The sequence below is a fragment of the Tachypleus tridentatus genome, chromosome 13 (genome assembly GCF_004210375.1).
Source record: "Tachypleus tridentatus isolate NWPU-2018 chromosome 13, ASM421037v1, whole genome shotgun sequence".
NCBI classification, from domain to species: Eukaryota; Metazoa; Arthropoda; class Merostomata; order Xiphosura; family Limulidae; genus Tachypleus; species Tachypleus tridentatus.
The window spans coordinates 121,972,753-121,994,844 of record NC_134837.1 but is presented as its reverse complement, the minus strand read 5'-3'; the positions used below and the strand labels follow the sequence as shown (position 1 = coordinate 121,994,844).

Below are 22,092 nucleotides of genomic sequence, written 5' to 3'. Positions count from 1 at the left end.
CCTTCTTTGATACCCCCCAGTTATCATGATGATGTATCCACCTTCTTTGATACCCCCCAGTTATCATGATGATGTATCCACCTTCCCTGATACCTCCTCTTCATTTTCCTGATGTCTTGATGAAGACATTGTTGTTCGCTAACGGCACCGAAATGTTCTGGGAAGTAATATGAATATAAGAAATGACATCTCCATCCCGTATTACAATCCAACTATTTGTTGTTGACAATATTTTCGTAATTTGGGTCTTTGTTGTTTCCTAAAAAAAATTGTTAATAATACATTTAAAGACAAGCCACTCTCTATCTTTAACTTTCGTTATTGCTCTTTCAATCTATTCATCCGAAGTGAATTTCCTAATCTAATGCTCAACAAAAAATTACCACAAATATAACAGAATATGTTTGGGTCATTTACAAAATCTCTTGTTGCCATATCGACGAATAAGTAATATTGAAAAGAAAAAACGTATAATGTCAAAGTGCACGCAAAAACAAATACTATCCACAAATGGCACGTCAAATGGTCTATTAACCGTCTATATACTAGAGGTGTGTTTCTCATGGGTTCTAGAATGATCAATAAGGCTTACGTCGCGATTGATCTGGAGAAGTCTATAGTCATTAGTTATTAACAGCTTAGGCATAACACAATGTTACCGATTTCAACGAAAACGATTCACTAGTGTAAAAGTGCATATGGCGTTTTGTGAAAAATCTGTACCTAATGAGAAAAAAAATGGATACCGTTTTCGGACTCAGCGTATAGAAATTACTGTAGAGTATGTAAAAATGTCAAGGCAGTAAAAGCCATTACAGGTCTGTGTTATTGTTGACCATGTTCTCTTGATGAAGACCTTTAGATTCCAAATCCCTTAATAAATACTCATTGTTCAAGTTTTTTAATAGGTTCTTAATGTTCAGGTCACCTTTGGTGTCCAGGTAGATCACTTTTACAAAGACATGATGTCCACTAAGAGGACCAAACTGAAATGCTATAACCTTTATTATACGCTATCATGACAAAGAAAACGGAAAAAGAGGCTTAAATAGATGAACATATTTCAACTCTTATGTAATTTGTACAAACTTCTGAAGAGAAGCAATTATTTGTTTTTTTTTATTAAGCCTAACTGGTAACTTGTAACAGGAGCCTACGTACAGATTAGTTCAGAGTCCACTAGTAATACATTTTGTAGTTCCCAAAAGTTCCAACGAGAGGTAATCAACGCTAACACTAGTAACGCAGAAACAGGTTTAAATCTTATGACATGTACACTTGTTAAAAAGGATCTTAAAAGCTGTAACGAACTGATGTTATCTAGAGGTCAAAGTTGAAGGAAGCATACGTAGAGCATTTCTTAGAAAAAACCTTTCGAATTTTAGATTCATGACATTTCTCTTTCCGGATAAATGTGTGTGTTTCCTTAAAGCAAAACCACATCGGGCTATCTGCTGAGCTTACCGAGAGGAATCGAATCCCTGATTTTAGCGTTGTACCAGCAGGGGAGACCCCTTCCGCATAACCAAATGCTTTGTAACTTAATTTAATCAATTAAAACCAAGTTAAATTGAAATGTTTCAGTCATTAATATACCCTGATTTGCGTTAATCGTCGGTGTTTTCGAGGAAAAGAAATAAAAAATAAAAAAGTTGTTTTTGACCAATTAAAGATTGAAAGCTGAGACGCTGAATCTTAAATTCGTACAGAATCTAAGTATAATGATATATCTTAGTTTTATAGTCTAAAAACGGTAATTACACAAGTAACGCTAAAGCTCTATTAGTCTATGCTAGGCCTACTAGGTTATGTTGAATATACGCTAACGTGTGTCTGTCTGTAATTAGAATAAAATGAGTAATAAATCATAGAGGTAATTAGCACTAATTGACATTAAAGCCTTGTACTGTGGGTTAAGCCTGTTTATTGAGTCGACTGCTAAAATCTGTCAGTGCTTGGACGTTTGGATTGAGGAACTGAAAAATAGGGGTGGTGGCACGGGACTAACTTTCAGACCCCTATGTCTGAGTGCCCCCATTCGTCAGTGTACGGTTGTCCTGTGTGTTTTTTTTCATGAATATAATTTACTTAAGTGTAGAGCGTTAGTAATATTATATATGATTTAAAAACTGGACCTGGCATTGTCAGATGGTTAAGGCACTCGACTCGTAATCTGAGGGATGCGGGTTCGAATCCCCGTTACACCAAACATGCTCGCCCTTTCAACTGTGGGGGAGTTATGATGTGACGGTCAATCCCACTATTCGTTGGTAAAAGAGTAGCCCCAGAATTGGCGATTGGCGATGATGACTTACATAGTCTGACACTGCTAAATTACGGATGGCTAACGCAGATAACCCTCATGTAGCTTTTTGCCAAATTCAAACCTCAAACAAACAAACAATTAAAGACTGTGGAAAGCCAGATATAGTAGTGTAGACACTCAGTGGGGATGTGGTTAACATCTAGTATTTCACATCGTAAACATCCTGAAGAAAGACAAAGTAATATGTAGACAGTCAGTGTGGATGTGGTTCACATCTTGTATTCCACATCGTAAACATCTTGAAGAAAGACAAAGTGATAAGTTTTGTGATAAATTAGACAACTTGATTGGTTATCTTACGTAGTGCTATATTTTAACGTGAAATATAAATGCTTTCTTAATGGAAAAAGCTATATAGTAAACTTTAATAATCAATTCAACCAGGGGAGTAGCATTCACCCAAAACGTTTATTTATTGTATGTATGTATGTATGTATGTATGTATGTATGTGTGTGTGGGGGGGGGGGGTTATGGAGGACGTTTGAAATGTGTTATGACAGAATATGCCGTATGATTCAGTACAGTTACTACTGAAATATGACGGGATAATCACATGCCAAATAAATAAATAAATGGGGGACGTGTCCCCGTGTAAATTATGCTTATGAACATACCTCATATAAGCTCTTAAAATAGCATACGTTTGTTTTCAGCAATCTCAAAAGTATAGATTATCCCACGTTAAAGAAATAAATGGTGCGACACATCCCCGTGTAAATTATGCTTATGAATATATCTCATATTAGCACGTAAAATACTGTACGTTCGTTTCCAGCACAATCACAAAAGTACAGATTTTTTTAAAGTTTTTTTTTCTATTGACATTTATATCCATCATACATCTAAATATAAACTTTAACTACTTTGCAAATTTTAAACATGCTTTGATGTTCAATACTCGAACATCAAGAGCTTTAGAAAATTATCAATTATTTTACAAGTCTGGGGTTCTAGACCACTTTGTTTAGTGTTTCCAATTTGTACTTTACTATTTTATTTCAAGTTACACTAGTGGCCCGGCATGGTCAGGTGGCTAAGGCATTCGACTCGTAATCCGAGGGTCGCGGATTCGAATCCCCGTCACACCAAACATGCTCACCCTTTCAGCTGTGGGTGCGTGATAATGTAACGGTCAATCCCACTATTCGTTGGTAAAAGAGTAGCGTAAGAGTCAGCGGTGGATGGTGATGACGAGCAGCCTTCCTTCTAGTCTTACACTGCTAAATTAGGGACGGCTAACGCAGATAGCCCTCGTGTAGCTTTGCGCGAAATTCAAAAACAAACAAACCGTACTTTCGTCACAAATCTGACTTATGTGTTTTTGAAGGACAATTTTTTGTTTTAGATTAATCATCTTCTGGCGATTCCCCTTGCCTTTAGTTTGTATTTCATTACAAAGTTGTATCTCCCCCCTGAAATATTTCTCTACTTTTCTCCAGTGATTTGTATTCTTTTGATGATTGTTTTAAATATCCTTCCCAGTCCTATGTCTCCCCTAGTGGATCTGTGTGCTTTACTCAAATTTTCGTGTCCCCCTGGTGGATTTTTAAAAACTTTCCAATCTTATGTCTCCCTGGTGGATTTATGTGATTTTTCTCAAAGTTTCGTGTTTCCCTGATGGATTTTTAAAAATCTTTCCAGCAGTGTCTCCCTTGGTGGATTTTTGTACTTTCCCGAAGTTTCGTGTCCCCTTGACGGATTTCAGCTGTAATTAGCTGTTAAATTTGTTGTTGTTGTGTTCGACTTACCAAACAGACCAGTTGGTTTTTGACACACACAGAGTTTCTTCTGCTTTTAAGTCAACTTGTCAAGAACTAGGGCGTTGCGTTAACGTATGTTAAGATACATTTATTAACATTGTGGTGCAGAAAATCAAAGATGAAATATACTGCATAATAGAAAGTAAACAAAGTGTTTATGTAATGGTGGCTAAATTTAAAAAAATGCAAAGACTATTTATACCCTGAAACCCAGACATACTGTATCTAAGACACTGATCTAAAGTCGTATGAACAAGAGTCGAGAAACGTCAAGGTCTCTATGTGATGGTCAAAATACAGCTGTTATAAGCGACATATTTCGAGTTATATTTCATATGCTGACTGATGTAACCGTTCGACAAACAGGAGGACATAGTGGCTACCGGATACCGAAGGTGTCAGATCCGAAAGCCGACCTTCTCTGCCACGCTTCGGGGATTCTAAGGGTACATGCCAGATTTGGTGACAATCTGTGCAGTTATAAGCGAACAGAAATGTTTGTGAAATAATTTGTACATATATCTCGTGTTAAAATGTGTTCGTATTTTACTATGTGTAGGTAGCAAGACGACAAACGAACAAATTAAAAAAAATAATCTCGGGAACATCCACCTATGAATAAATAAATAACTTCCACGAACACGCACAGTTGCATAACGTGACGTGTATTATACGCAGACGTCTAATGTAAGTCGAACATACTTTAATAATTAACTACTACGTACAATCTGTCTTATTTACATGTCGTCAACAACGAAACAGAAAGGAATACAAAATTATTTTTGGTGTTTACTTGTGATTTTTGTAAAGCATCGACTTTTGTACTGTTTTTGTAGTAAAGCATCGACTTTTAAACGTACTATTGAATTAAATGTAGTACTGCTAAGACTACCTTTGAGTGTAGTGCTGCTAAGACTAAAGACGAAGCTGTCGTTTCACTCTTAACGTGGTACAGTTAACCCGATACTTTTAAACATGCAAACTCTTCTATGTTAAAATCTCCCGAAGCGTATACGGCGAATGTTCGTTGTTATAAGACGTCTGTATGTGTGTGTATTTCGTTTGGTGTAAGTCTGTTGAAATCTCTGTGCTATTCAACCTCTGTACCTCGTTATTATTTTGATTTTGACAAATATTTATGTGCATGGTCAGTGTTTGAGTGTCTTACTGTAACTAAAAACTTCTGAAAACTTCTTGTTGCTCGGTTATTAGTTCTGTTTTCTTGTAGCTAACGGTCGTATAACAATAAATAACCTAGAGGTCGCTGTTCTATTACCTGATATAATTGTTATGTTACATAAAACTATAGAGCACGGTGATCTAATGTCTGATACTTTGTTTATTATTATATGCCATTATAGAGGTCGCTGTTCTAATGTTTTAGAGGCTACATTTATTATATACGTGTGTAGAGGACGCCGTTTCGTCTAATACCACTTATATATGTATTACTCGTAAATGTTTTATTTTTATTTTCTTATGATGCTTATTTTGTTTTTTTCTAGATACACATCACGATCACGTGGTCTTGTCATCAATCGATTTATTTGATGATCTTAGTGACATAGATGTCGGTAGTGAAGATGAAACACCCAGAGGAAGGACTGGCGGGTGAGTACGTTGATGATACCTTGGTGTAAAGTTTTTCAGAGATTCACTCTCCATTACGACAGATGGGGGGAAAAAATCTTTATCTACATTTTGAGGATATGTGTTATAAAAGTGATACTCACAAATTCCATTATTCGATAAGAATAGACCAAAAGTTAGCGGTGGAAGGTGTTGACTAGCTAAACGCCTTCGTTTTAGTATGCTCCCCCACGTGGCACAACTACGCGTCTGAGGACTTAAACGTTAGAAACCGGGTTTCGATACACGCCTAAAGCTGAGCACAGATAGCCCATTGTGTGGCTTTATGCTGAACTTGAAACAAAGAAACCATCTAGGATATTTTAAAATTAGAAGCGAAACAAATTATTCGTAAAACATGCGAAGAATTTTAAAGGGGGCGTAGTATTAAACTACGCATAAAAATGTGTATTCAAGTAAAAACCGCGAAATAAGTACGACTTTGATTTTTACCAATAACGTAAGCATATAAGAAAAATACGTAAGTTTGTTAAATTTGAATAGTGAAGTAGAAGAAGTTCCTGAATATTTTTTCAAATACAATTCTTTTGAAACCAAAAAACAAATTATTCCAAACCGAGGGGTGTCTTTCAGTCTCTACAGTTTTTTGTCATTGTAAACTTGTATAGATTTTTTACAAAATTCAAAGAAATATCCAAATTATTCTTCAAAGATTTATGTTAATGTAGGTTTTTTTTCCCTCATATAGATCAAACTTTTAGTGGATAAAAAAATATCATAAAGACCCGTGCATTATGAGATTGTCTAGTACCACAGGTTTACCCCCACCCTATGAGATTGTCTAGTACCACAGGTTTACCCCCACCCTATGAGATTGTCTAGTACCACAGGTTTACCCCCACCCCTCCTCCTCTTCTCCCACTCAATGGGTCACTGATCATTTTCGAACTTGGAACACATTATGGATTTTTGCTCTGAAAACAGCATAAACAGTGGGATTGGGCGCTGCCTGTTAGTTATTGTGCCGGACTTCTATGGCTCAAGGTTCGAGTCTCGGGTCACAAACTTTGAAGCCAGGGACGCGTTGAAAAAGTTGCAGTCAGAACTCACTACTCAGTTAAGAGTATTCCAAGGGTTTATTGGATAGTTGGCTGTTTTCCTCTTAATTTTCCAGCCCAGAATTACGGACGACTCTTTGTGTAACTTTGAGCTAAAATTCTAAAATAAACAAACAGACGTCTCCTTCAAATTATTAGCATACTTTGGCTCGAGGTCGTCGACAATTAGACGCCACTTGACATTCAATATGTACATACCAGCAGCTGTTAGAAGGCTGGCTCAAAAAAACTTCGAGATATTATATGATACGACAGTAATTAGTATGAAGGAATGGTGTTTGCTGTATTTGAAGGACCCGTGTAATGATGGTGAGATATATTACTTTCTTTTCTCTTTATTTTCCTCTTTTTTTAAATTTCTTGTACTTTATTAGTGAAACATATATATTTTTAAGGCTACAACTACTCGTGCTATTTCCGGAACTCCGGAGTTTCTTATATATAAGTAATCTACACTAAAACGTCAAACATTTTAATAATTTTCACCTGAACGGCACCTCATACGAACACACAAGATGCCGGCTGGTTAGAACCTCCCCTTAAAGCTCAGTCATAGCCTTTCCTCGTTTATAACTGGGGAATTAGCAGTATCCTCCCCCGTCTACACTACTACTCTTAACCGAATGTCGAGATTGACTGTTATGATTATAACGCTTTCTCCTATATCTAATAGTACGAAGCGTATTTAGCGGAATAACCCGACTCGAATCTTGGGCCATTGATTAGCAGCTTGTATACTATATTTTCTAAGCCACACCGGCGCCCAAGACAACAAGAAATTGTAAATACTTGTCAGTATGTAAGTAACAATTAAGCTTTGTGTAGTGACAAATACGCAATGAATTGTTTTTCCTGGTGCCTTAACGAGGCAGAGAACCTGCGTGTTAAATGTAACTGGTTTATTTCAACAGCTGTGTTCGGCGTGGCCAGGTGGTCAGGGCGCTTGACCCGCAAACTGGGGGTCACGTTCAAATTCCTGTCACACCAAACATGCTTGCCCTTTCAGCCGTGGTGGTGTTATAAAGTTATGGTCAATCCCAGTATTTGTTGGTAAAAGAGTAACCCAAAAGTCGGCTGTGTGTGATAATGACTAACTGCTTTCCCTCTAGTATTACACTGTTACATTAGGGACGGCTAGCATCGCTTGCCCTCGTGTAACTTTGCGCCAAATTCCAAACAAACAAATAAAAATTTCGATTCGTGCATCCTGTTAGTACAACGGTAAGTCTACGGATTTACAACGCTAAAATCGGGGGTTTGATTCCCCTCAGTGGGCTCAGAAGATAGCCTGATGTGGCTTTGCTATAAGACAAACATACAAACACACACAGTCGATTCGTTTACTGGTATTTCAATTGTTTTTTGGTTTTCTTCTGTGATAAAGTATTTGAAACGTTTTATTACTAAGCTTATGAAAACAATATTCCAGGGGTATATGTTGGCCTTGGGACTGTGAAATATATATCTATACACATCAGGTCATCCCTCAAGTAATGTCCGATTTTAGGTTCAGAAAAAGAGAAAGAATTCAAATGGTTTTGTTATTTAATCAATGTTCCATTATTATTAATTACTACCTGCCAATGATTCACAAGCTTTTGAATACTACTTCTATAAAATTATTGGTGTTTGGAAGAAAATAAGGTAGTTTTGACATCTTCATGTGTTCCAAGCTCGTTTCCACCAAGATAGTTCTGCAAACGTCGGAATAGAAGATAATCAGATGGGGCAAGTTCTGGAGTGTAAGGAAGATGTGGAAGTTTATCTCAGGCTAGCTCTTCAATCTTTACAGATGTGATCCTTGCTGTATGGGGCCGTGTACTACCCTGGTGTAACACAACACCTTTACGATTGATCAAAGCAACAAAGCAAGTTTTTTTTTTCTTTGATAGATTGTTTAGGCAGCCTTATCATCAGGCCTCTTTTCTTTCAGTGCAACATTCAAGTGCTCTAACTGTTGACATTAGAATTCTGATGTAATCATTACATTGAGTTGCAGCAACTTAAAGTTGATGACGCCAACAATATCCCACCAAACGCTTAACAAAACTTTCCTTGGATGGAGGTCCATTATTGGCTACACTTTAGCCAATTTACCGACATTGAGCCATTGTTTGCGGCGCTTAACATTTTTATAAAGTATCTATTTTTCATCTCCAGTCATCTCCAAAAAAGGTGAGTTACCTTTACGAGAGTGCAGAGAAGTACAAAGGTCCCTCTTGCTCTAAGGTTGGCTTCTGTCAAATCATGGGGGACCCATTTTCCAAGTTTTTACACCTTTCCAAGCTGTTGCAGATGACGGTGAACTGTTGAATGGGTTGAATTAAGCTTCTCTGTTAGTTCTTTAACTGTTACGAATCACTTAAGCTGTAGTCACCTAATCTGAACTTCTGAAACAACCTTCGACATTTTCCTTCATTGAGGAAAATTCATTCATTTCCTCTGCACCATAAACACTTTGAATGTTTCGTGTAGTTTCTGCTGCACTATTGCCTTTTTTAAACTCATAAAGCATTATATACCTAATGTGCTCCTCAAACATATCCATCTTCACAAGGGTTTATTTGATTAATGATCTGGAAAAGTGGAGTTGGGTTAGTTTCTTTTATTTGTCTGAACATTTTTATACATGTCCTACTACGAATTTAAGTCATTAAATCCTTCTACAAAGACAGAAATAATGATGCACTTTCTGTATTAAATTTTTTGGACATTACTTGTGGGATAACCTGATATAACAACAACAGTATTCTGGATCCTATGCTGATCGTAGGACTATTCCTCTGTCGTTGTTAATACGGTAACCACGATTACGTTCTATTTTGTCAACCGGCACTGCACGTTTCATTGTAACCTGCTTTTACCAAGAATAGCAAGGTTACTCCACAATAATTCTGCTGTGTATGAATCTGTTTTCAGACTATAGTTCAGGAGAATCAAAGGCATAAAGTCCTTTGGACCTGTGTCTGGTAGGATGCTTGAATGAGATGACCTGGAGTGTTGATTGTAGTTTTTTGTCATCTTTTTCATAAAAGTAGCTGTTACTTCCAAGATGTGTTTGAAAGATTAGGAACTTTAAACTTGTGATCCTTGACCACCTTCGTATATTTATTACCTTATCAACGATACCAGGATATATGCTCAAATTCACTGCTGTATTGTTAAGGAATGGAAGACTCTTTCGTAACTTTTACCTGGTCCGTTTCTTTGGTTGGACGTCTATGCAAGTAACCATGTCTTTAAGCGGCCGGATGTTTTCTTTACATTACTATATTATTTAAGATGTCCAGCTCCCTAGTTTGATGGTTATAAAAATAACAGTTAGTGTTGGTTTTTAAATATTTTCGTGTCCTGACAGTTTACGTTTTCACTCTCTTAAAATGGTGTTTTCTCATCTTTGGAAAGGCCAATAATAGTTGGCATTATTAAACATTATCTTCCACTGTTTCATAATTTCAAGACAAACAGGCCAATTTCATCGAACATAATTAAAAAAAAAAGACATGGATAAGAAAAACAAAATACGCTAACTGTGAAGAAGCGATTTTTTTTTTACGTACGTTATATTGAAATAATGTTTGGTAAATGTTAACGACGATAGTGATGAACCTTTCATTGATAACATGTCAAAATTGTGTTTCTCTCGTTCGAAATCCTAAAAAAAGAACATAAGAAACGAGCACAACGAAAGAAATAAAATATTTAATAATTTATCCTGGTTCCTAATAACCTCCCCCCCCCTTCTTTGAAGATGTGCAACACCGACATTTTTCGGAAATGTTGAGAATCTAGAATTTTATTAGTTTATCCGTAATTTCGCAGAGCTCTGAGAAAAGCACTAGCCATCATCTAATATAAAATCAGACACGAATACTTCGAGTTTTGAGGTTGAATAATTTGCATCCAGTCAAAGCGCTAGGTGGACGGGAGTATTCGTTTGGAGTTCATAATTTTCACGTTTACATGTGTGGAATGTGAGGAATATATTCGTAAAAAAAAAAAAAGCAGCCGCAAACATTTTGTTAATGTTTTTTTTTTAGTTGGTAAAACCGTGATGGTTCAGAAAGAATGGAGAGAGGAGGAAGTGGAGATATCACTGGTGAAAATTAAATATATGTTTGGGTAATATTTGCGTGGAATTTCTGTTATAAGCTATCGACGCAGTTGGAATGCTTGAAATTCCCATTGTGAATGTGTTGTGTATTTTGTGGCCTTATAAATACATATTGTGCATTTCACAAGGATGTTGCACACTTTTGAAGTGCAATACGCACGCGCTTAGTTACTCTAGGAAAGCTCTCCTCCCCGTGGTATAGCGGTAAATCTTCGGATTTACAACGCTAAAATCAGGAGTTCGATTCCTGTTGGAGGACACAGCGGATAACTCGATGCGACTATAAGAATAACACATACACACAGGAAAAAAAACAACCGAAATTAATACAACAGAAACGCCATCTGTGAGGAATTAACTTTCAACATTTAATTGGCAAATAGCTTTCTGTATAATTGATGAAAATTCTGAGGGTTAAGCCCTTAGTCCCTTTTTATAGGGCCCATCATCCAACTTCTTATTGAAAGAACATCCCCAAACCCCTGTTTGGTATGGTCACTTAGTTGATGAGATTATCCTTGTTACGTAGATGTGTTTTCAAAGGTTAGCTTTTTTTTGAAAAAAACAAACAATCGTGTTCTTTCTATTTTTCATTTGTTAAGTTTTTAGCGTGTGTGTTTTTTTATAGCAAAGCCGCGTCGAGTTATCTGCTGTGTTCACCGAGGGGAATCGAACCCCTGATTTTAGCGTTGTAAGTCCGAAGAGTTACCATTGTCCCAGCGGGGGACAGTTCTTAGTGGATTTATGGGGAAGTGTATACAAAACGATAGTATGTTAAATTATGCATAAAAATCAACTATAATAAGTTAATGAATGTAAAAAACAAGGCAACGTTAGACACTTGTTAACTTTTCCTTAAGTTGCGTTACTGTTCAAGTTATTGATTCCCATAGTAACACGCTAATTACATATTCATAAGTGGGAAATGAAAATTTTATTAAATTCATAAATAAGGTTTATAAATACTCGTAAACATTGCAAGGACACTGACAGCACGTAACATGTTTATTTGTAGGTTTGACGTCGATTTCTCAACACCTCTAGCACGTGACGCGAGTGGAACAACAGCGAATGGTATGTTGATGTTTTTTTCTTTCTGACTTTTTTAAAACTAACTGTTTATTTCATGATTTTTCAGATATGTAACAACAACAGAGGACTAGGTGTTATTAACTACAAGGTTTTTCTACAAATCATATAAAACCACGCAGTGTCTACAAATCGCAAAATGTGTATTGCATACATTGAATATGACGCATTGAATTATATAGTCTATAAGTCACATTGATTAGGACACATATGAATTATAAATTACCTGAGTCGCTTTGAATAGGACACTCGTGAATTGTAAATTACACTATGTAACACAAATTTTGTTCCTGAATAGTATGTATTATTTTGTAATTGCTTATGTTGTAAAAGTACAAACAATTGTCATTATTCCCTTCAAACTTTGATTTTGTGACCTAGTTAATGAAATTTAGAAATTAACCTATTTTCTATGTGAAAACGGGCAAATTTGCACATTTTCATTCACGTAAGGTCTGAATAAAAGAACATATGAATCAAGATTTACATGTATTTATACTAGTTATGTAAAAATGTTTAGAAGTGAGTAGTTTTTCGAGATTTGCGACTGTAATGTAAATCACTTTCACGAATTAGCCCCTAAATATAGTCATCCGCTACCAAGGAGCGGCGTTCAAAGTCCAGTATATCTTGGTGGAAGCACTCGGCTTGCTCCTCTGAGTATGCTCCCATGTTCTCCTTGAATTTATCAAGATGAGCGTCAAGGATATGGACTTTCAGGGACATCCTGCAGCCCATTTTGCCGTAGTTCTTCACCAGAGCTTCAACCAGTTCCACATAATTTTCGGCTTTGTGATTGCCCAAGAAGCCCCGAACTACTATGACAAAGCTGCCCCAAGTTTTTTTTTCCCTTCCTAGTGAGCTTCTTGGGGAATTCTGTGCACTCCAAGATCTCCTTCATTTGTGGTCAAACAAAGACACCAGCTTTGACCTTTGCCTTAGACAGCTTAGGGAAGAAGTCTTGAAGGTACTCGAAGGCTGCAGACTCCTTATTAAGAGCTGTGACAAACTGTTTCATAAGACCCAATTTTATGTGCAATGGTGGGAACAACACCTTCTGGAGGTCCACTAGTGACTCACACTTGACATTGTGCCTCCCCACAGAAAACTCGGTCCGTAGTGGCCAGTGCTTTCTGTTGTAGTGCGCTGCCGTGTCCCTGCTGTCCCAAAGGCAAAGATAACAGGGAAACTTGGTAAAGCATCCTTGGATAGGTCTATGTATTCACTTAGGCAGCTAGAACTAAACTGAAGTGGTGAGCCACTTTATATATTACTTTGAAAAGTTCTAGAAAGTTCTTGTAAATTCTACAACATTCTAGAAAGTTCTTGAAAATTCTACAACATACTAAAAGTTTTTAAGTTCTTATACGAGTAAGTTCGAGAAAGTTCTCTGAATCTACCTGGAATGTTCTGGAAAATGGGTAAATTTGAATATTTCATTACCCAGGTCCCAAAAGCAAAGTTTGAAGAGAAAAATGGGTCTTTTTTCATTTTTTTTTAGGCATAAGCAATTAGGAAATAACACTTTCTGCCCAGGAACAAGAAAAAGTAAAAACTTCGTTACCTAGTGTTATCTATGAGTCACGTTCAATAGAACACACGTGAATTTAAACTTGGACTATTTTTTTCTTTTTTAGGTTCACAAGAGCAATTTCTGCGCATTGAACGACCCCTTGTCAACGTCACTCGATTCCCAGGTCAGAAGACGAAATTGATATGTTCTTTTATTGGACATCCGACGCCAGTTATTCGATGGTACAAGAATGAGGCGCCTCTTCAAGAAGAACGTGGTCGGGTTGACATTAAGATGGTTGACAAGGGTAAAGGTCATGTGACCTCTAAACTGCGACTTCACTATCTTGATACACTAGATACAGCTTTTTACAAATGTGAAGCCAACAATGGCTTTAAGACTGCGGAGACAACGGGAATATTAAAAGTTAGCGGAGGTAAGAAATGTTTCTCTATTGAGGTTAAGTATTGGTATCCATTTTGTTCTACGCTGGCTATCAGTGCATAGCGTAGACAGTAGAGGGCGTGTCAAAGTTTGTTTACTGGTGATTTTTTATCCTCGCAGTCGCAATAATGGCGAATTAACTGTGCTGTTATCTCTTTCCTTTTGTAACGTTTGAGCACATAGAAGTAAAAATACGTTAGCTATTTATTTTCTTTATATATATATATATTCCAGTGCTTGCCAACCATTTAAATAATTGGTTAAATGTATCTGTTAAGCCTACTACTGGGAGTAAAATTTTTTTTAACTATTTAGTTTATTAACCTTTTGTTTTTTCTCCAGGAAATATTGGACCGCCAAAGAGCTTGCCCGAATTCCCACCAGTTTTAGTACCGGATTTTCCAGCGCTTTATGGAAGGTATGTGGCCCAGTTGTTATAGTTTATTTTCTATACATTTTTTATTTAAAAAACAACAACAAAAAGCACGAACGTTTTCTTTCCTAACTGTTCACTAACAGGTGAAAAAAAACCTTTAATATAGTTACTTTTCTTGAGTAGACAGATAAATAAATTTCAAGAGAAAGTATTCAGGTAAATAAACGCCAATGAAGTTGGAGTTAAAAGGACAATGTTTACCTAAAGAAACGCTAGTGAAGTTAGGGTTAAAAAGAAAGTGTTAAGAAAAAGCAAACCAGTGAAGTTAGGGTTAAAAAAGTGTTTAATTAAAAGAGTAAAGTCAGTTTAAAAGTGTTTAATTAAAAGAGTAAAGTCAGTTTAAAAGTGTTTAATTAAAAGAGTAAAGTCAGTTAAAAAAGATTTATTTTTAGAATCGTTTTGTGTGTGTTTTTTAAATGTTAAGATTATTTCGTCATGCACTTCATTATTCCGTGTCGTATTAAGAGATGTTTTTCCTCATACTAGCTGTAACAGGTTGAACAAAACTTAGTTTCTAAGGTTTGCTTCACAAGTGTATGACGAGGTTCAACCGAGTTGTACTTTGAACCATATTGAGATCTATTAGTGGAATATTTTTTGCCAAAAATTACGAAAACGAAAGCCAGACATGGTTTAGTCAGTTGATCTACGTATTGGAAGGACTAAGACTCGAGTGCTATACGTTAGTAAGCATGCTCTGTGTTTAATGCTTTGATAGCGTTATATCTGTAGCAGTCAAATCCGCTTTTCTTTTTTTGCATGCAAAAGGCACTTGGTTTGTGCATATAATATAGGGTTGGGTAAGTCAGAATCGTAGGTGCCTTGGGGTTGTCCTTTTAGCTCACTTGTTGAATAAGGTGCCATTTCTGTTGAAAATACCAAATATGTTAATTTTGCTTCATTATTGTCTATCCCAAGTTGTTCCTTATAATGAAGTTTTGAAGTAATAGATTGGAGGAAGAGCAAATGATAACACCACCCACCACCCAACATTCGGTCTGCTCTCGTACAAGGAATTGTTATTAATTTTTTGTTTGTTTGAGCGATAAGGAGACTTGAACCATGGATCTAAACTCCACTGTTTGTTCAGCACGTTAATCACTAGACTGCGCTTTTCTGTAATAATACTGAAGGTGACATCTACTAATTAAACTGTCGTCGTGTCTGTTGCGCCAGTGGAATGAAAATAATTATGGCTGACGAAAGAGAGGAGTCAGGCTAGTGAGGAGTTAGTTTTTGTGTTTCTTTTGAATTTATCTCAAAGCTACACAAGGGCTATCTGAGCTAGCCGCCCCTAATTTACAAGCAAATGACCAGAAGGAAGGCAACTAGTAATCAACACCCACCGCCAATTCTAGAGCTACTCTTTTACCAACAAATAGTTGGATTGACCATCACATAATAACGCCCACACGGCTGAAAGGGCGAGCGTGTCTGGTATGATGGGGATTCGAACCTGCGACACTCAGATAACGAGTAGAGCGCCTTAACCACCTGGCTATGCCGAGCCACGAATTTTGTAAACTGTTATTTGTGAGACAAAAAATCCATTTATAAATATATATTATTGTGTGGCTTGTATTGACAGCTTATATTTTATTATTGTTGTATGATACTTTTTGAATATAGTTTGCAAATCAGCCGATAGGGGCTGATGTTTTAATAAAATCGGATCGTCCCACGGACTGAACAGATATACCTAAGGAGCGTTACAATGTTTGTAAATAAATTATGAAGAGTGTTTGAAAAAATACAAAGAAATTTGAACAAAAAACTCTCGTTCGGTTTTATTAATTCAGAAAAGATTATATTAGCATCTTCCTTAATTGCTGTCAGGTCGCTGGCAGAATAATTTTGAACTACGTTAATATTCGTGATTTTGAGGGTTATTTTCGAGGCAGTGCAAATTGGCATTTTCGCAGCGACACTAGTACCCCCTACAAGCATGATCGATTAAACGAACGAGCGTTATTTAAATTCAGATTCGCATTCCGTGTCGCAGGTAATGTAGATAGATCAATTTGTGGAGTGACAAGCTCGCGAGGTCTTTCGCGTGACAAAAGTGTCAAGTTTCATTTACAGTTGAATTTGTCATGTGATAAGCACGTGAGCTCTTTCGCGTTTTAAAAACCGCTGAATTCGATTCCTGTAAACGCTGCTTAAGACTGATGAATGACTTTTTGGTTTCTTCGAGGTCAAGGGTTATGATCGCAATTTCAGTCAGGTTTTGAAAGTCGAATAATCTCAAAATAAAACCTACATTTAAAACATTGAGTACAAAAAAGAAGTACAATCGTAAAGTGTCAACGTAAGATTTCAATAATATTAGTGAAAACAAACTTCACTTTAGTTTTTTCATCGTAAATGTTTCTAAGAATTTCTCAAAACTGCCACTAGGTACTTAGTTCTCTAAAGAAGTTTATGGCTAGGTGGTTAGGGTTCTTGCCTCGAAACCGGAGTGTTGCAGGTTCTAATCCTCGTTCCACTAAATATACTCGCCCTTTTAGCCGCTAAGGCGTTATAATGATACAGTCAATCCCACTATTCGTTGGTAAAAGAGTAGCCCAAGAGTTGGCGGTGAGTGGTGAAGACTAGCTGCCTTCCCTCTAGTCTTACACTGCTAAATTAGGGACGGCTAGCGCAGATAGTCCTCGTGTAGCTTTGCGCGAAACTCAAAACAACCCAAAGATAAAGTTATTGTAGACAATTATAACCGACTCAATCATACGATTATGGGTAAAAGCAGTAACAGCTTTTTAACACCTATTATACTGTTGGCGTGCCCTCTAGCGGTAACATGGGAAATTTATGTAAAGCAGTTACGTATTATATTTGAACTGACCAACTATTTCTTTATACAATTACACGGAAAGAGCAATAATAGTTTTACACTACTATAGTTACACTGTTAGTTCGACTTCTAGCGATAGTATGGAAAGTTTCCTCTTTCTGAAAATGTTGTTGTTGCTGTTTCATAAAATAATATAACACTGAAAATATGGGAAAGGCCTCTATACCTACACCGTGTGTCTAAATGAAAGTATTGGAGCAACAGATAATATTGCTGAAATCGATTAGTTGTTACTAACGGTGCAACACGTAGGAGAAAAATGATTCTGGCATTTTAGTGTTAACTGAGATTCTAGAATATTTGCAAATAGACAATAAAATTTTCCTATTTTGTAACGTTTTTATTGAAAAACACATACACAGATCAATGAACAGGCAACTGATTGATGTCTTCGAACTTTCAACTGCGTCAGAGTTAAGAGTAGACGTGTAGGGGGCGGACTCTGCTGCCTAGTTGCCTACACTGTGGTCAGCAGTTCAAGGGATCTCTGGGTCAGTATTTTAGCCCCTGTATTGCACAAGTTTGAAAGCACAAAATTAAACTGACCTGTTTAACTAGCACGATAAACGTTCTCGGTAGCTGTGAAAGCTAAACATATGTGCAAACAACCAGAATTGGAATTCTTAATGTGCAAATTGCTATCCCTAAAATATTTGTGAAGCCTAATTCATATCGTACTTTGTTATATTATTGTATGAGAAATAACCTTAAGGGTATCAGGAAACAAAAAGGTCTTGATGTAGTGGTTGATCAGTCTCTTAAACCATCCAAGCAGTCTGTTGTTGCTAATGGCAGGGCAAATAGAATTTTAGGTTGTATCTACGGAAATATTGAATAAAAGTATAAAGAAGTTATAATTCCATTGTTATAAGAGTACTGTGTCCAGTCTTTGGCTCTTTACCTTAGAAAAGACATTACATTCTTAGAAAGGGTTCATAGGAGGGTTACTAAAATATACCTGGAATTGAGGGTTTGCCATAAGAGGAGAGATTAAGATCCTTAACAATTTTCTCTTGAAAAAAAAACAATTGTTAGAGAGGATCTGATTGAAGTGTTTAATATTGTAAAAGTAATTGATGATATGTTGATGTATCAACATTCTTCATACTTAACAGTGAGAATTATAGAACTAGTGGATATAAATAGAGATTTATACAAGGTAGAAACTGTCTTCAGCTAAAAAAGTTTTATTTTTCAAATAGGGTGGTCGACCTATGGAATGGGTTGCTTTTGGAGCGAATTTAAAAGAAATCATGATAGATATTATGAATGATAAAGGCTGGCTTTAGATTTTTTATTTAATAGGTTCAGTTTGGCATAGACGATGGGACAGCCGAGATGGGCCAACAGGTTATCAGTAACTTAATCTTTATACAACATATACATGCAAATAAAGGAAAATGTACATCACTTTCAAAAACAAATAATACTAAAATATGTATGCCACATGAAGGCCGTAGGAAGTGGTAAATCCAACGTCACGACCATTTTTTCAACGCATGTATAGATACAACTTGTGTGTTAAAACTTCCTTATTTTAATTCAATATATTACGTTGTGTGTATCTGGTATTTATGGTTAAAATAGTTTAAGATTCAATCTCATTACATTTCTCAAAAACATGAAGGTGTCAAACCCCCAGACGCCTAGGAATGGCAATGGGGCAACAGCCTAATTATTCCAAAAATGTTGGTTTGTTTCTTGAATTTCACACAAAGCTACACGATGACTATCTGTGCTAGTCGTCCCTAATTTAGCAGTGTAAGACTAGAAGGAAGACAGCTAGTCATCATCACCCACTGCCAACTCTTGGGGTTACTCTTTTATCAACGAATAGTGGCATTGACCGTCACATTATAACACCCTCACGGCTGAAAGGGCGAGCATTCCAAAAATGCTTCTTATGGCAATGAGTGACATATAAAATACACACTCGAACTTATCAAATAGATAAATAAAGCCTTATTTAGGTAGATTATTAGCAGAAAATACGTATAAACTAATGTTAAACAAACTAATTAGACTTTTCGTTTCCAAGGCTACAAAACCGAAGTTACATTTGACTATAGGGTTAAGTGACGATTGCCGAAGTTTCCTTTTAGATTGGAAAGTTTTTATTTCACATCTTTTACTCAAAATACTCCTCTAATTCTAAGGGTTATTATTACTAAAACTAGGGTTTTGATACCCCGGGTGAGCAAACAGCCCGTTCTGCAGCTTTGCGCATGTCAGTAAGCAAACAAATTCTCTTAATCAGGGGGGTCTCTGTTTAACATTCACACTCTTTTACAGTAAAGATGTGTTAAAGACAGTAACATTTGTCTTAATATTTCACATCTTGACATCATAACTTTATGTTGATGTGTAACAAATATAGCGTGACGCGGTGTTCCATGGTGCTATCTCTAACCAGGCGTCACGCAGTTGACAGACAGGTAACACTGATAAACTATCCACGTACGGCGACAGAACCTTAGTATTGTATATGATTTCAGACTGTTTTTCTTCCTCAAACTATGGTAGTTCGTAAGTAGAGGTTTCAATATACACGCCTTATTTTCTATCTATACAGAAACTATCAAATGATACCAAAAGGTTTCGATTCAAGTTTCCCTCTACCGGTCGTCTGTGAACGGTGTTAAACTGAAACTAAAATAATATCAAATAGACTAGTTGTGTTTACTAAACGCTCGTAAGGCGAAACTAAAACCCTTGCTGCTATTACGTGCGATTTCTGGTTTCAAACGAAACTAAAAACTTCTGCAATTTAGTGAAAAATCTGACTTAAACCGAAACCAAATCACTCAAGTACGTGCGACATCTGGCGTAAACTGAAGTAATAATTCTTATTAAATTTATGTCGAACGTCTTGCGCGAAGCGAAACCAAAGCTTTTGTTGCTTAAAAAAAGAAAAAAATGAAGCAACCGGTATTCTCGTGTGAAAAACAAAGCAATCACATTGGTGTGCAAATCTCGCATGTCAAGTAACTTTCATGAAATATACATGATTTGTCTAAAGCGTTAATTTAGTGCGGTGTTGTAATTATGTGTGTGTTATTTTTGGTCGATATATAGTGTATTGTCATTTGTCAATTCCAAGTAATTTTTCCAAGTCACTGATTAAAAAAAAAGTTGTTCTTACCAGGAGACTGTTGCCATAACGACCATTTGCTGTTACTCTGTAAGAGACAGTTGTCATAACTACCGACAGTGCTAACTATGTGAAGATTCTTACTGTATTATAATTAATTGTCTAGATGGATGGATCCGCTAAACTAGGCAGTTGGAACCAATGCACCATACCGCCTAAAGTAACACGTACATACCCATCTTTGTCTTCAGCATATGTTGCTAAATTCACTGTCGCGTCTCTCGTGCGACACTGTTTCTGAAACACCTAGCTCGTTAGCTACTAGTCAACAGAGCATCACGTAACACGCGTCTCGAGTCTTCAGGAATGTGTCGTCAAGCTAAACCACACCCCCATTTTTTTTCCTCTGGTGTTAATCGTTGAAACTTTGTTGTGGTGCGAAGGAAAAATATTTTGAGGAAGAAAGAAATATGGGTAAAAAACAAGTGAAAACAAAATAAAACGTTAGAGAATTTATATACAAAATAACATTGGAAGGAGGGTGAGAGAAAACAAAAACCTGGTACTGAAGAAAGACGAAAGAGTGTTTTAGTTTTAGTACAAAATCGCACAATGGGCTAAGCGTGGCCTATTATTTAGTGTACGAAAAGGTGAATTCTAGGATCTATAGTTGACATTCTGTTAAGGTGAATCTTAGGGTCTATACTTTATATTCTGTTAAGGTGAATCCTAGAGTTTATAGTTGACATTCTGTTAAGGTGAATCCTAGAGTCTATAGCTGACATTCTATTAAAGTGAATCCTAGGGTCTGTAGTTTACAATTCGTTGTTCAGAAATGTGCTTCCTGTTGTATTTCTTCTGGTATAAACCTTCATGGGCTTTAGGAGTAAAAAAAAAAAAGTAGTGATTTTTAGGCAAAAGTACAGAAAATAAAAGTTCCAGAGACAGTGTTTCAACAATTTTTGAAATATTTAATTTATTTTTAAATGTCATTTATTGCTGTTCGCTTTTAGGGCAAATCTACACAAATAGCTGCCTACGTTCTGTCCATTGTGCGAAAAGTAATCCCTAATTGTGACGTTGAAAGTATATAAAATTACCATTGACCCACCAGGGGGCTTACAAAACAAATAAACAAACAAACGACAACAACAACAACAACAAAAATTACAACAAACAAATAATTTTTGCTTATTTTAAACTTTATTATTTTTTACATTTATTATCCACGGTGTTGACTCGAGCTAATTATAATAAATAAATACGTAATTGTACATGAATAAATGCTGAATAACTAAGATTTTCAACACACTGTTGTATTTACTATACAATAATTAACGTTATATATATACTTTAATAACATCTCAGTTATATATTAAATTCATATCAATCATTGTTCTATTTATCGTTTTGTATTTCGTCGCAACTTTGTGTTATTCCTTCGTAATATGTTTATTTTATTAATACTGTTCTTTTACGAAGTTTTTGAATGTCCAGGAAGTACATTTTTTGAACATCGAGGCACTGCTTAAACCTAATATGTGCACTTCCTGTGACAGCTCCATCTGTTATCATTGCGTTTGTTAATTGGGTATGGTTGTGATGTAGTAAAAAGGGTAGGTGTCAGGACTTGAGAAATGAAGTTTATTATTTGGCTAGATTTCGTAATATGCAGCCCCTCTCTTGTAACTGGGGGACGCTTTGTGTGTGTGTGTGTGTGTGTGTGTGTGTGTGTGTGCGTGCGCTTGAGACAACGTGT

The 22,092-nt window shown here is 36.3% G+C and overlaps 1 protein-coding gene and 1 long non-coding RNA gene across 5 annotated transcripts in view; one reads left to right on the top strand and one right to left on the bottom strand.

Annotated features, from left to right (window-relative positions):
* LOC143240641 (inactive tyrosine-protein kinase transmembrane receptor ROR1-like) overlaps positions 1–22,092 on the top strand; it is a 98,355-nt gene that overhangs the window by 41,394 nt on the left and 34,869 nt on the right. For 2 of the 4 annotated variants that reach the window (XR_013021869.1, XM_076483397.1), the window contains exons 2-5: positions 5,593–5,698; positions 11,925–11,983; positions 13,636–13,947; positions 14,298–14,373. Coding sequence is in view for 3 of the 4 variants with exons in the window: in XM_076483397.1 (XP_076339512.1) it covers positions 5,593–5,698; positions 11,925–11,983; positions 13,636–13,947; positions 14,298–14,373 (553 nt within the window). In the remaining variant the exon portion in view is untranslated. Of the gene's footprint in view, positions 1–5,117; positions 5,155–5,592; positions 5,699–7,044; positions 7,105–11,924; positions 11,984–13,635; positions 13,948–14,297; positions 14,374–22,092 lie in introns of those variants that run through there. The other 2 variants (XM_076483398.1, XM_076483399.1) reach the window with 2 other exon arrangements.
* On the bottom strand, positions 46–20,701 carry LOC143240642 (uncharacterized). Its single transcript, XR_013021870.1, has 2 exons — positions 20,385–20,701; positions 46–259 (listed from the first exon to the last, which is right to left on the bottom strand). It is a non-coding gene; the product is annotated as an uncharacterized LOC143240642 (long non-coding RNA).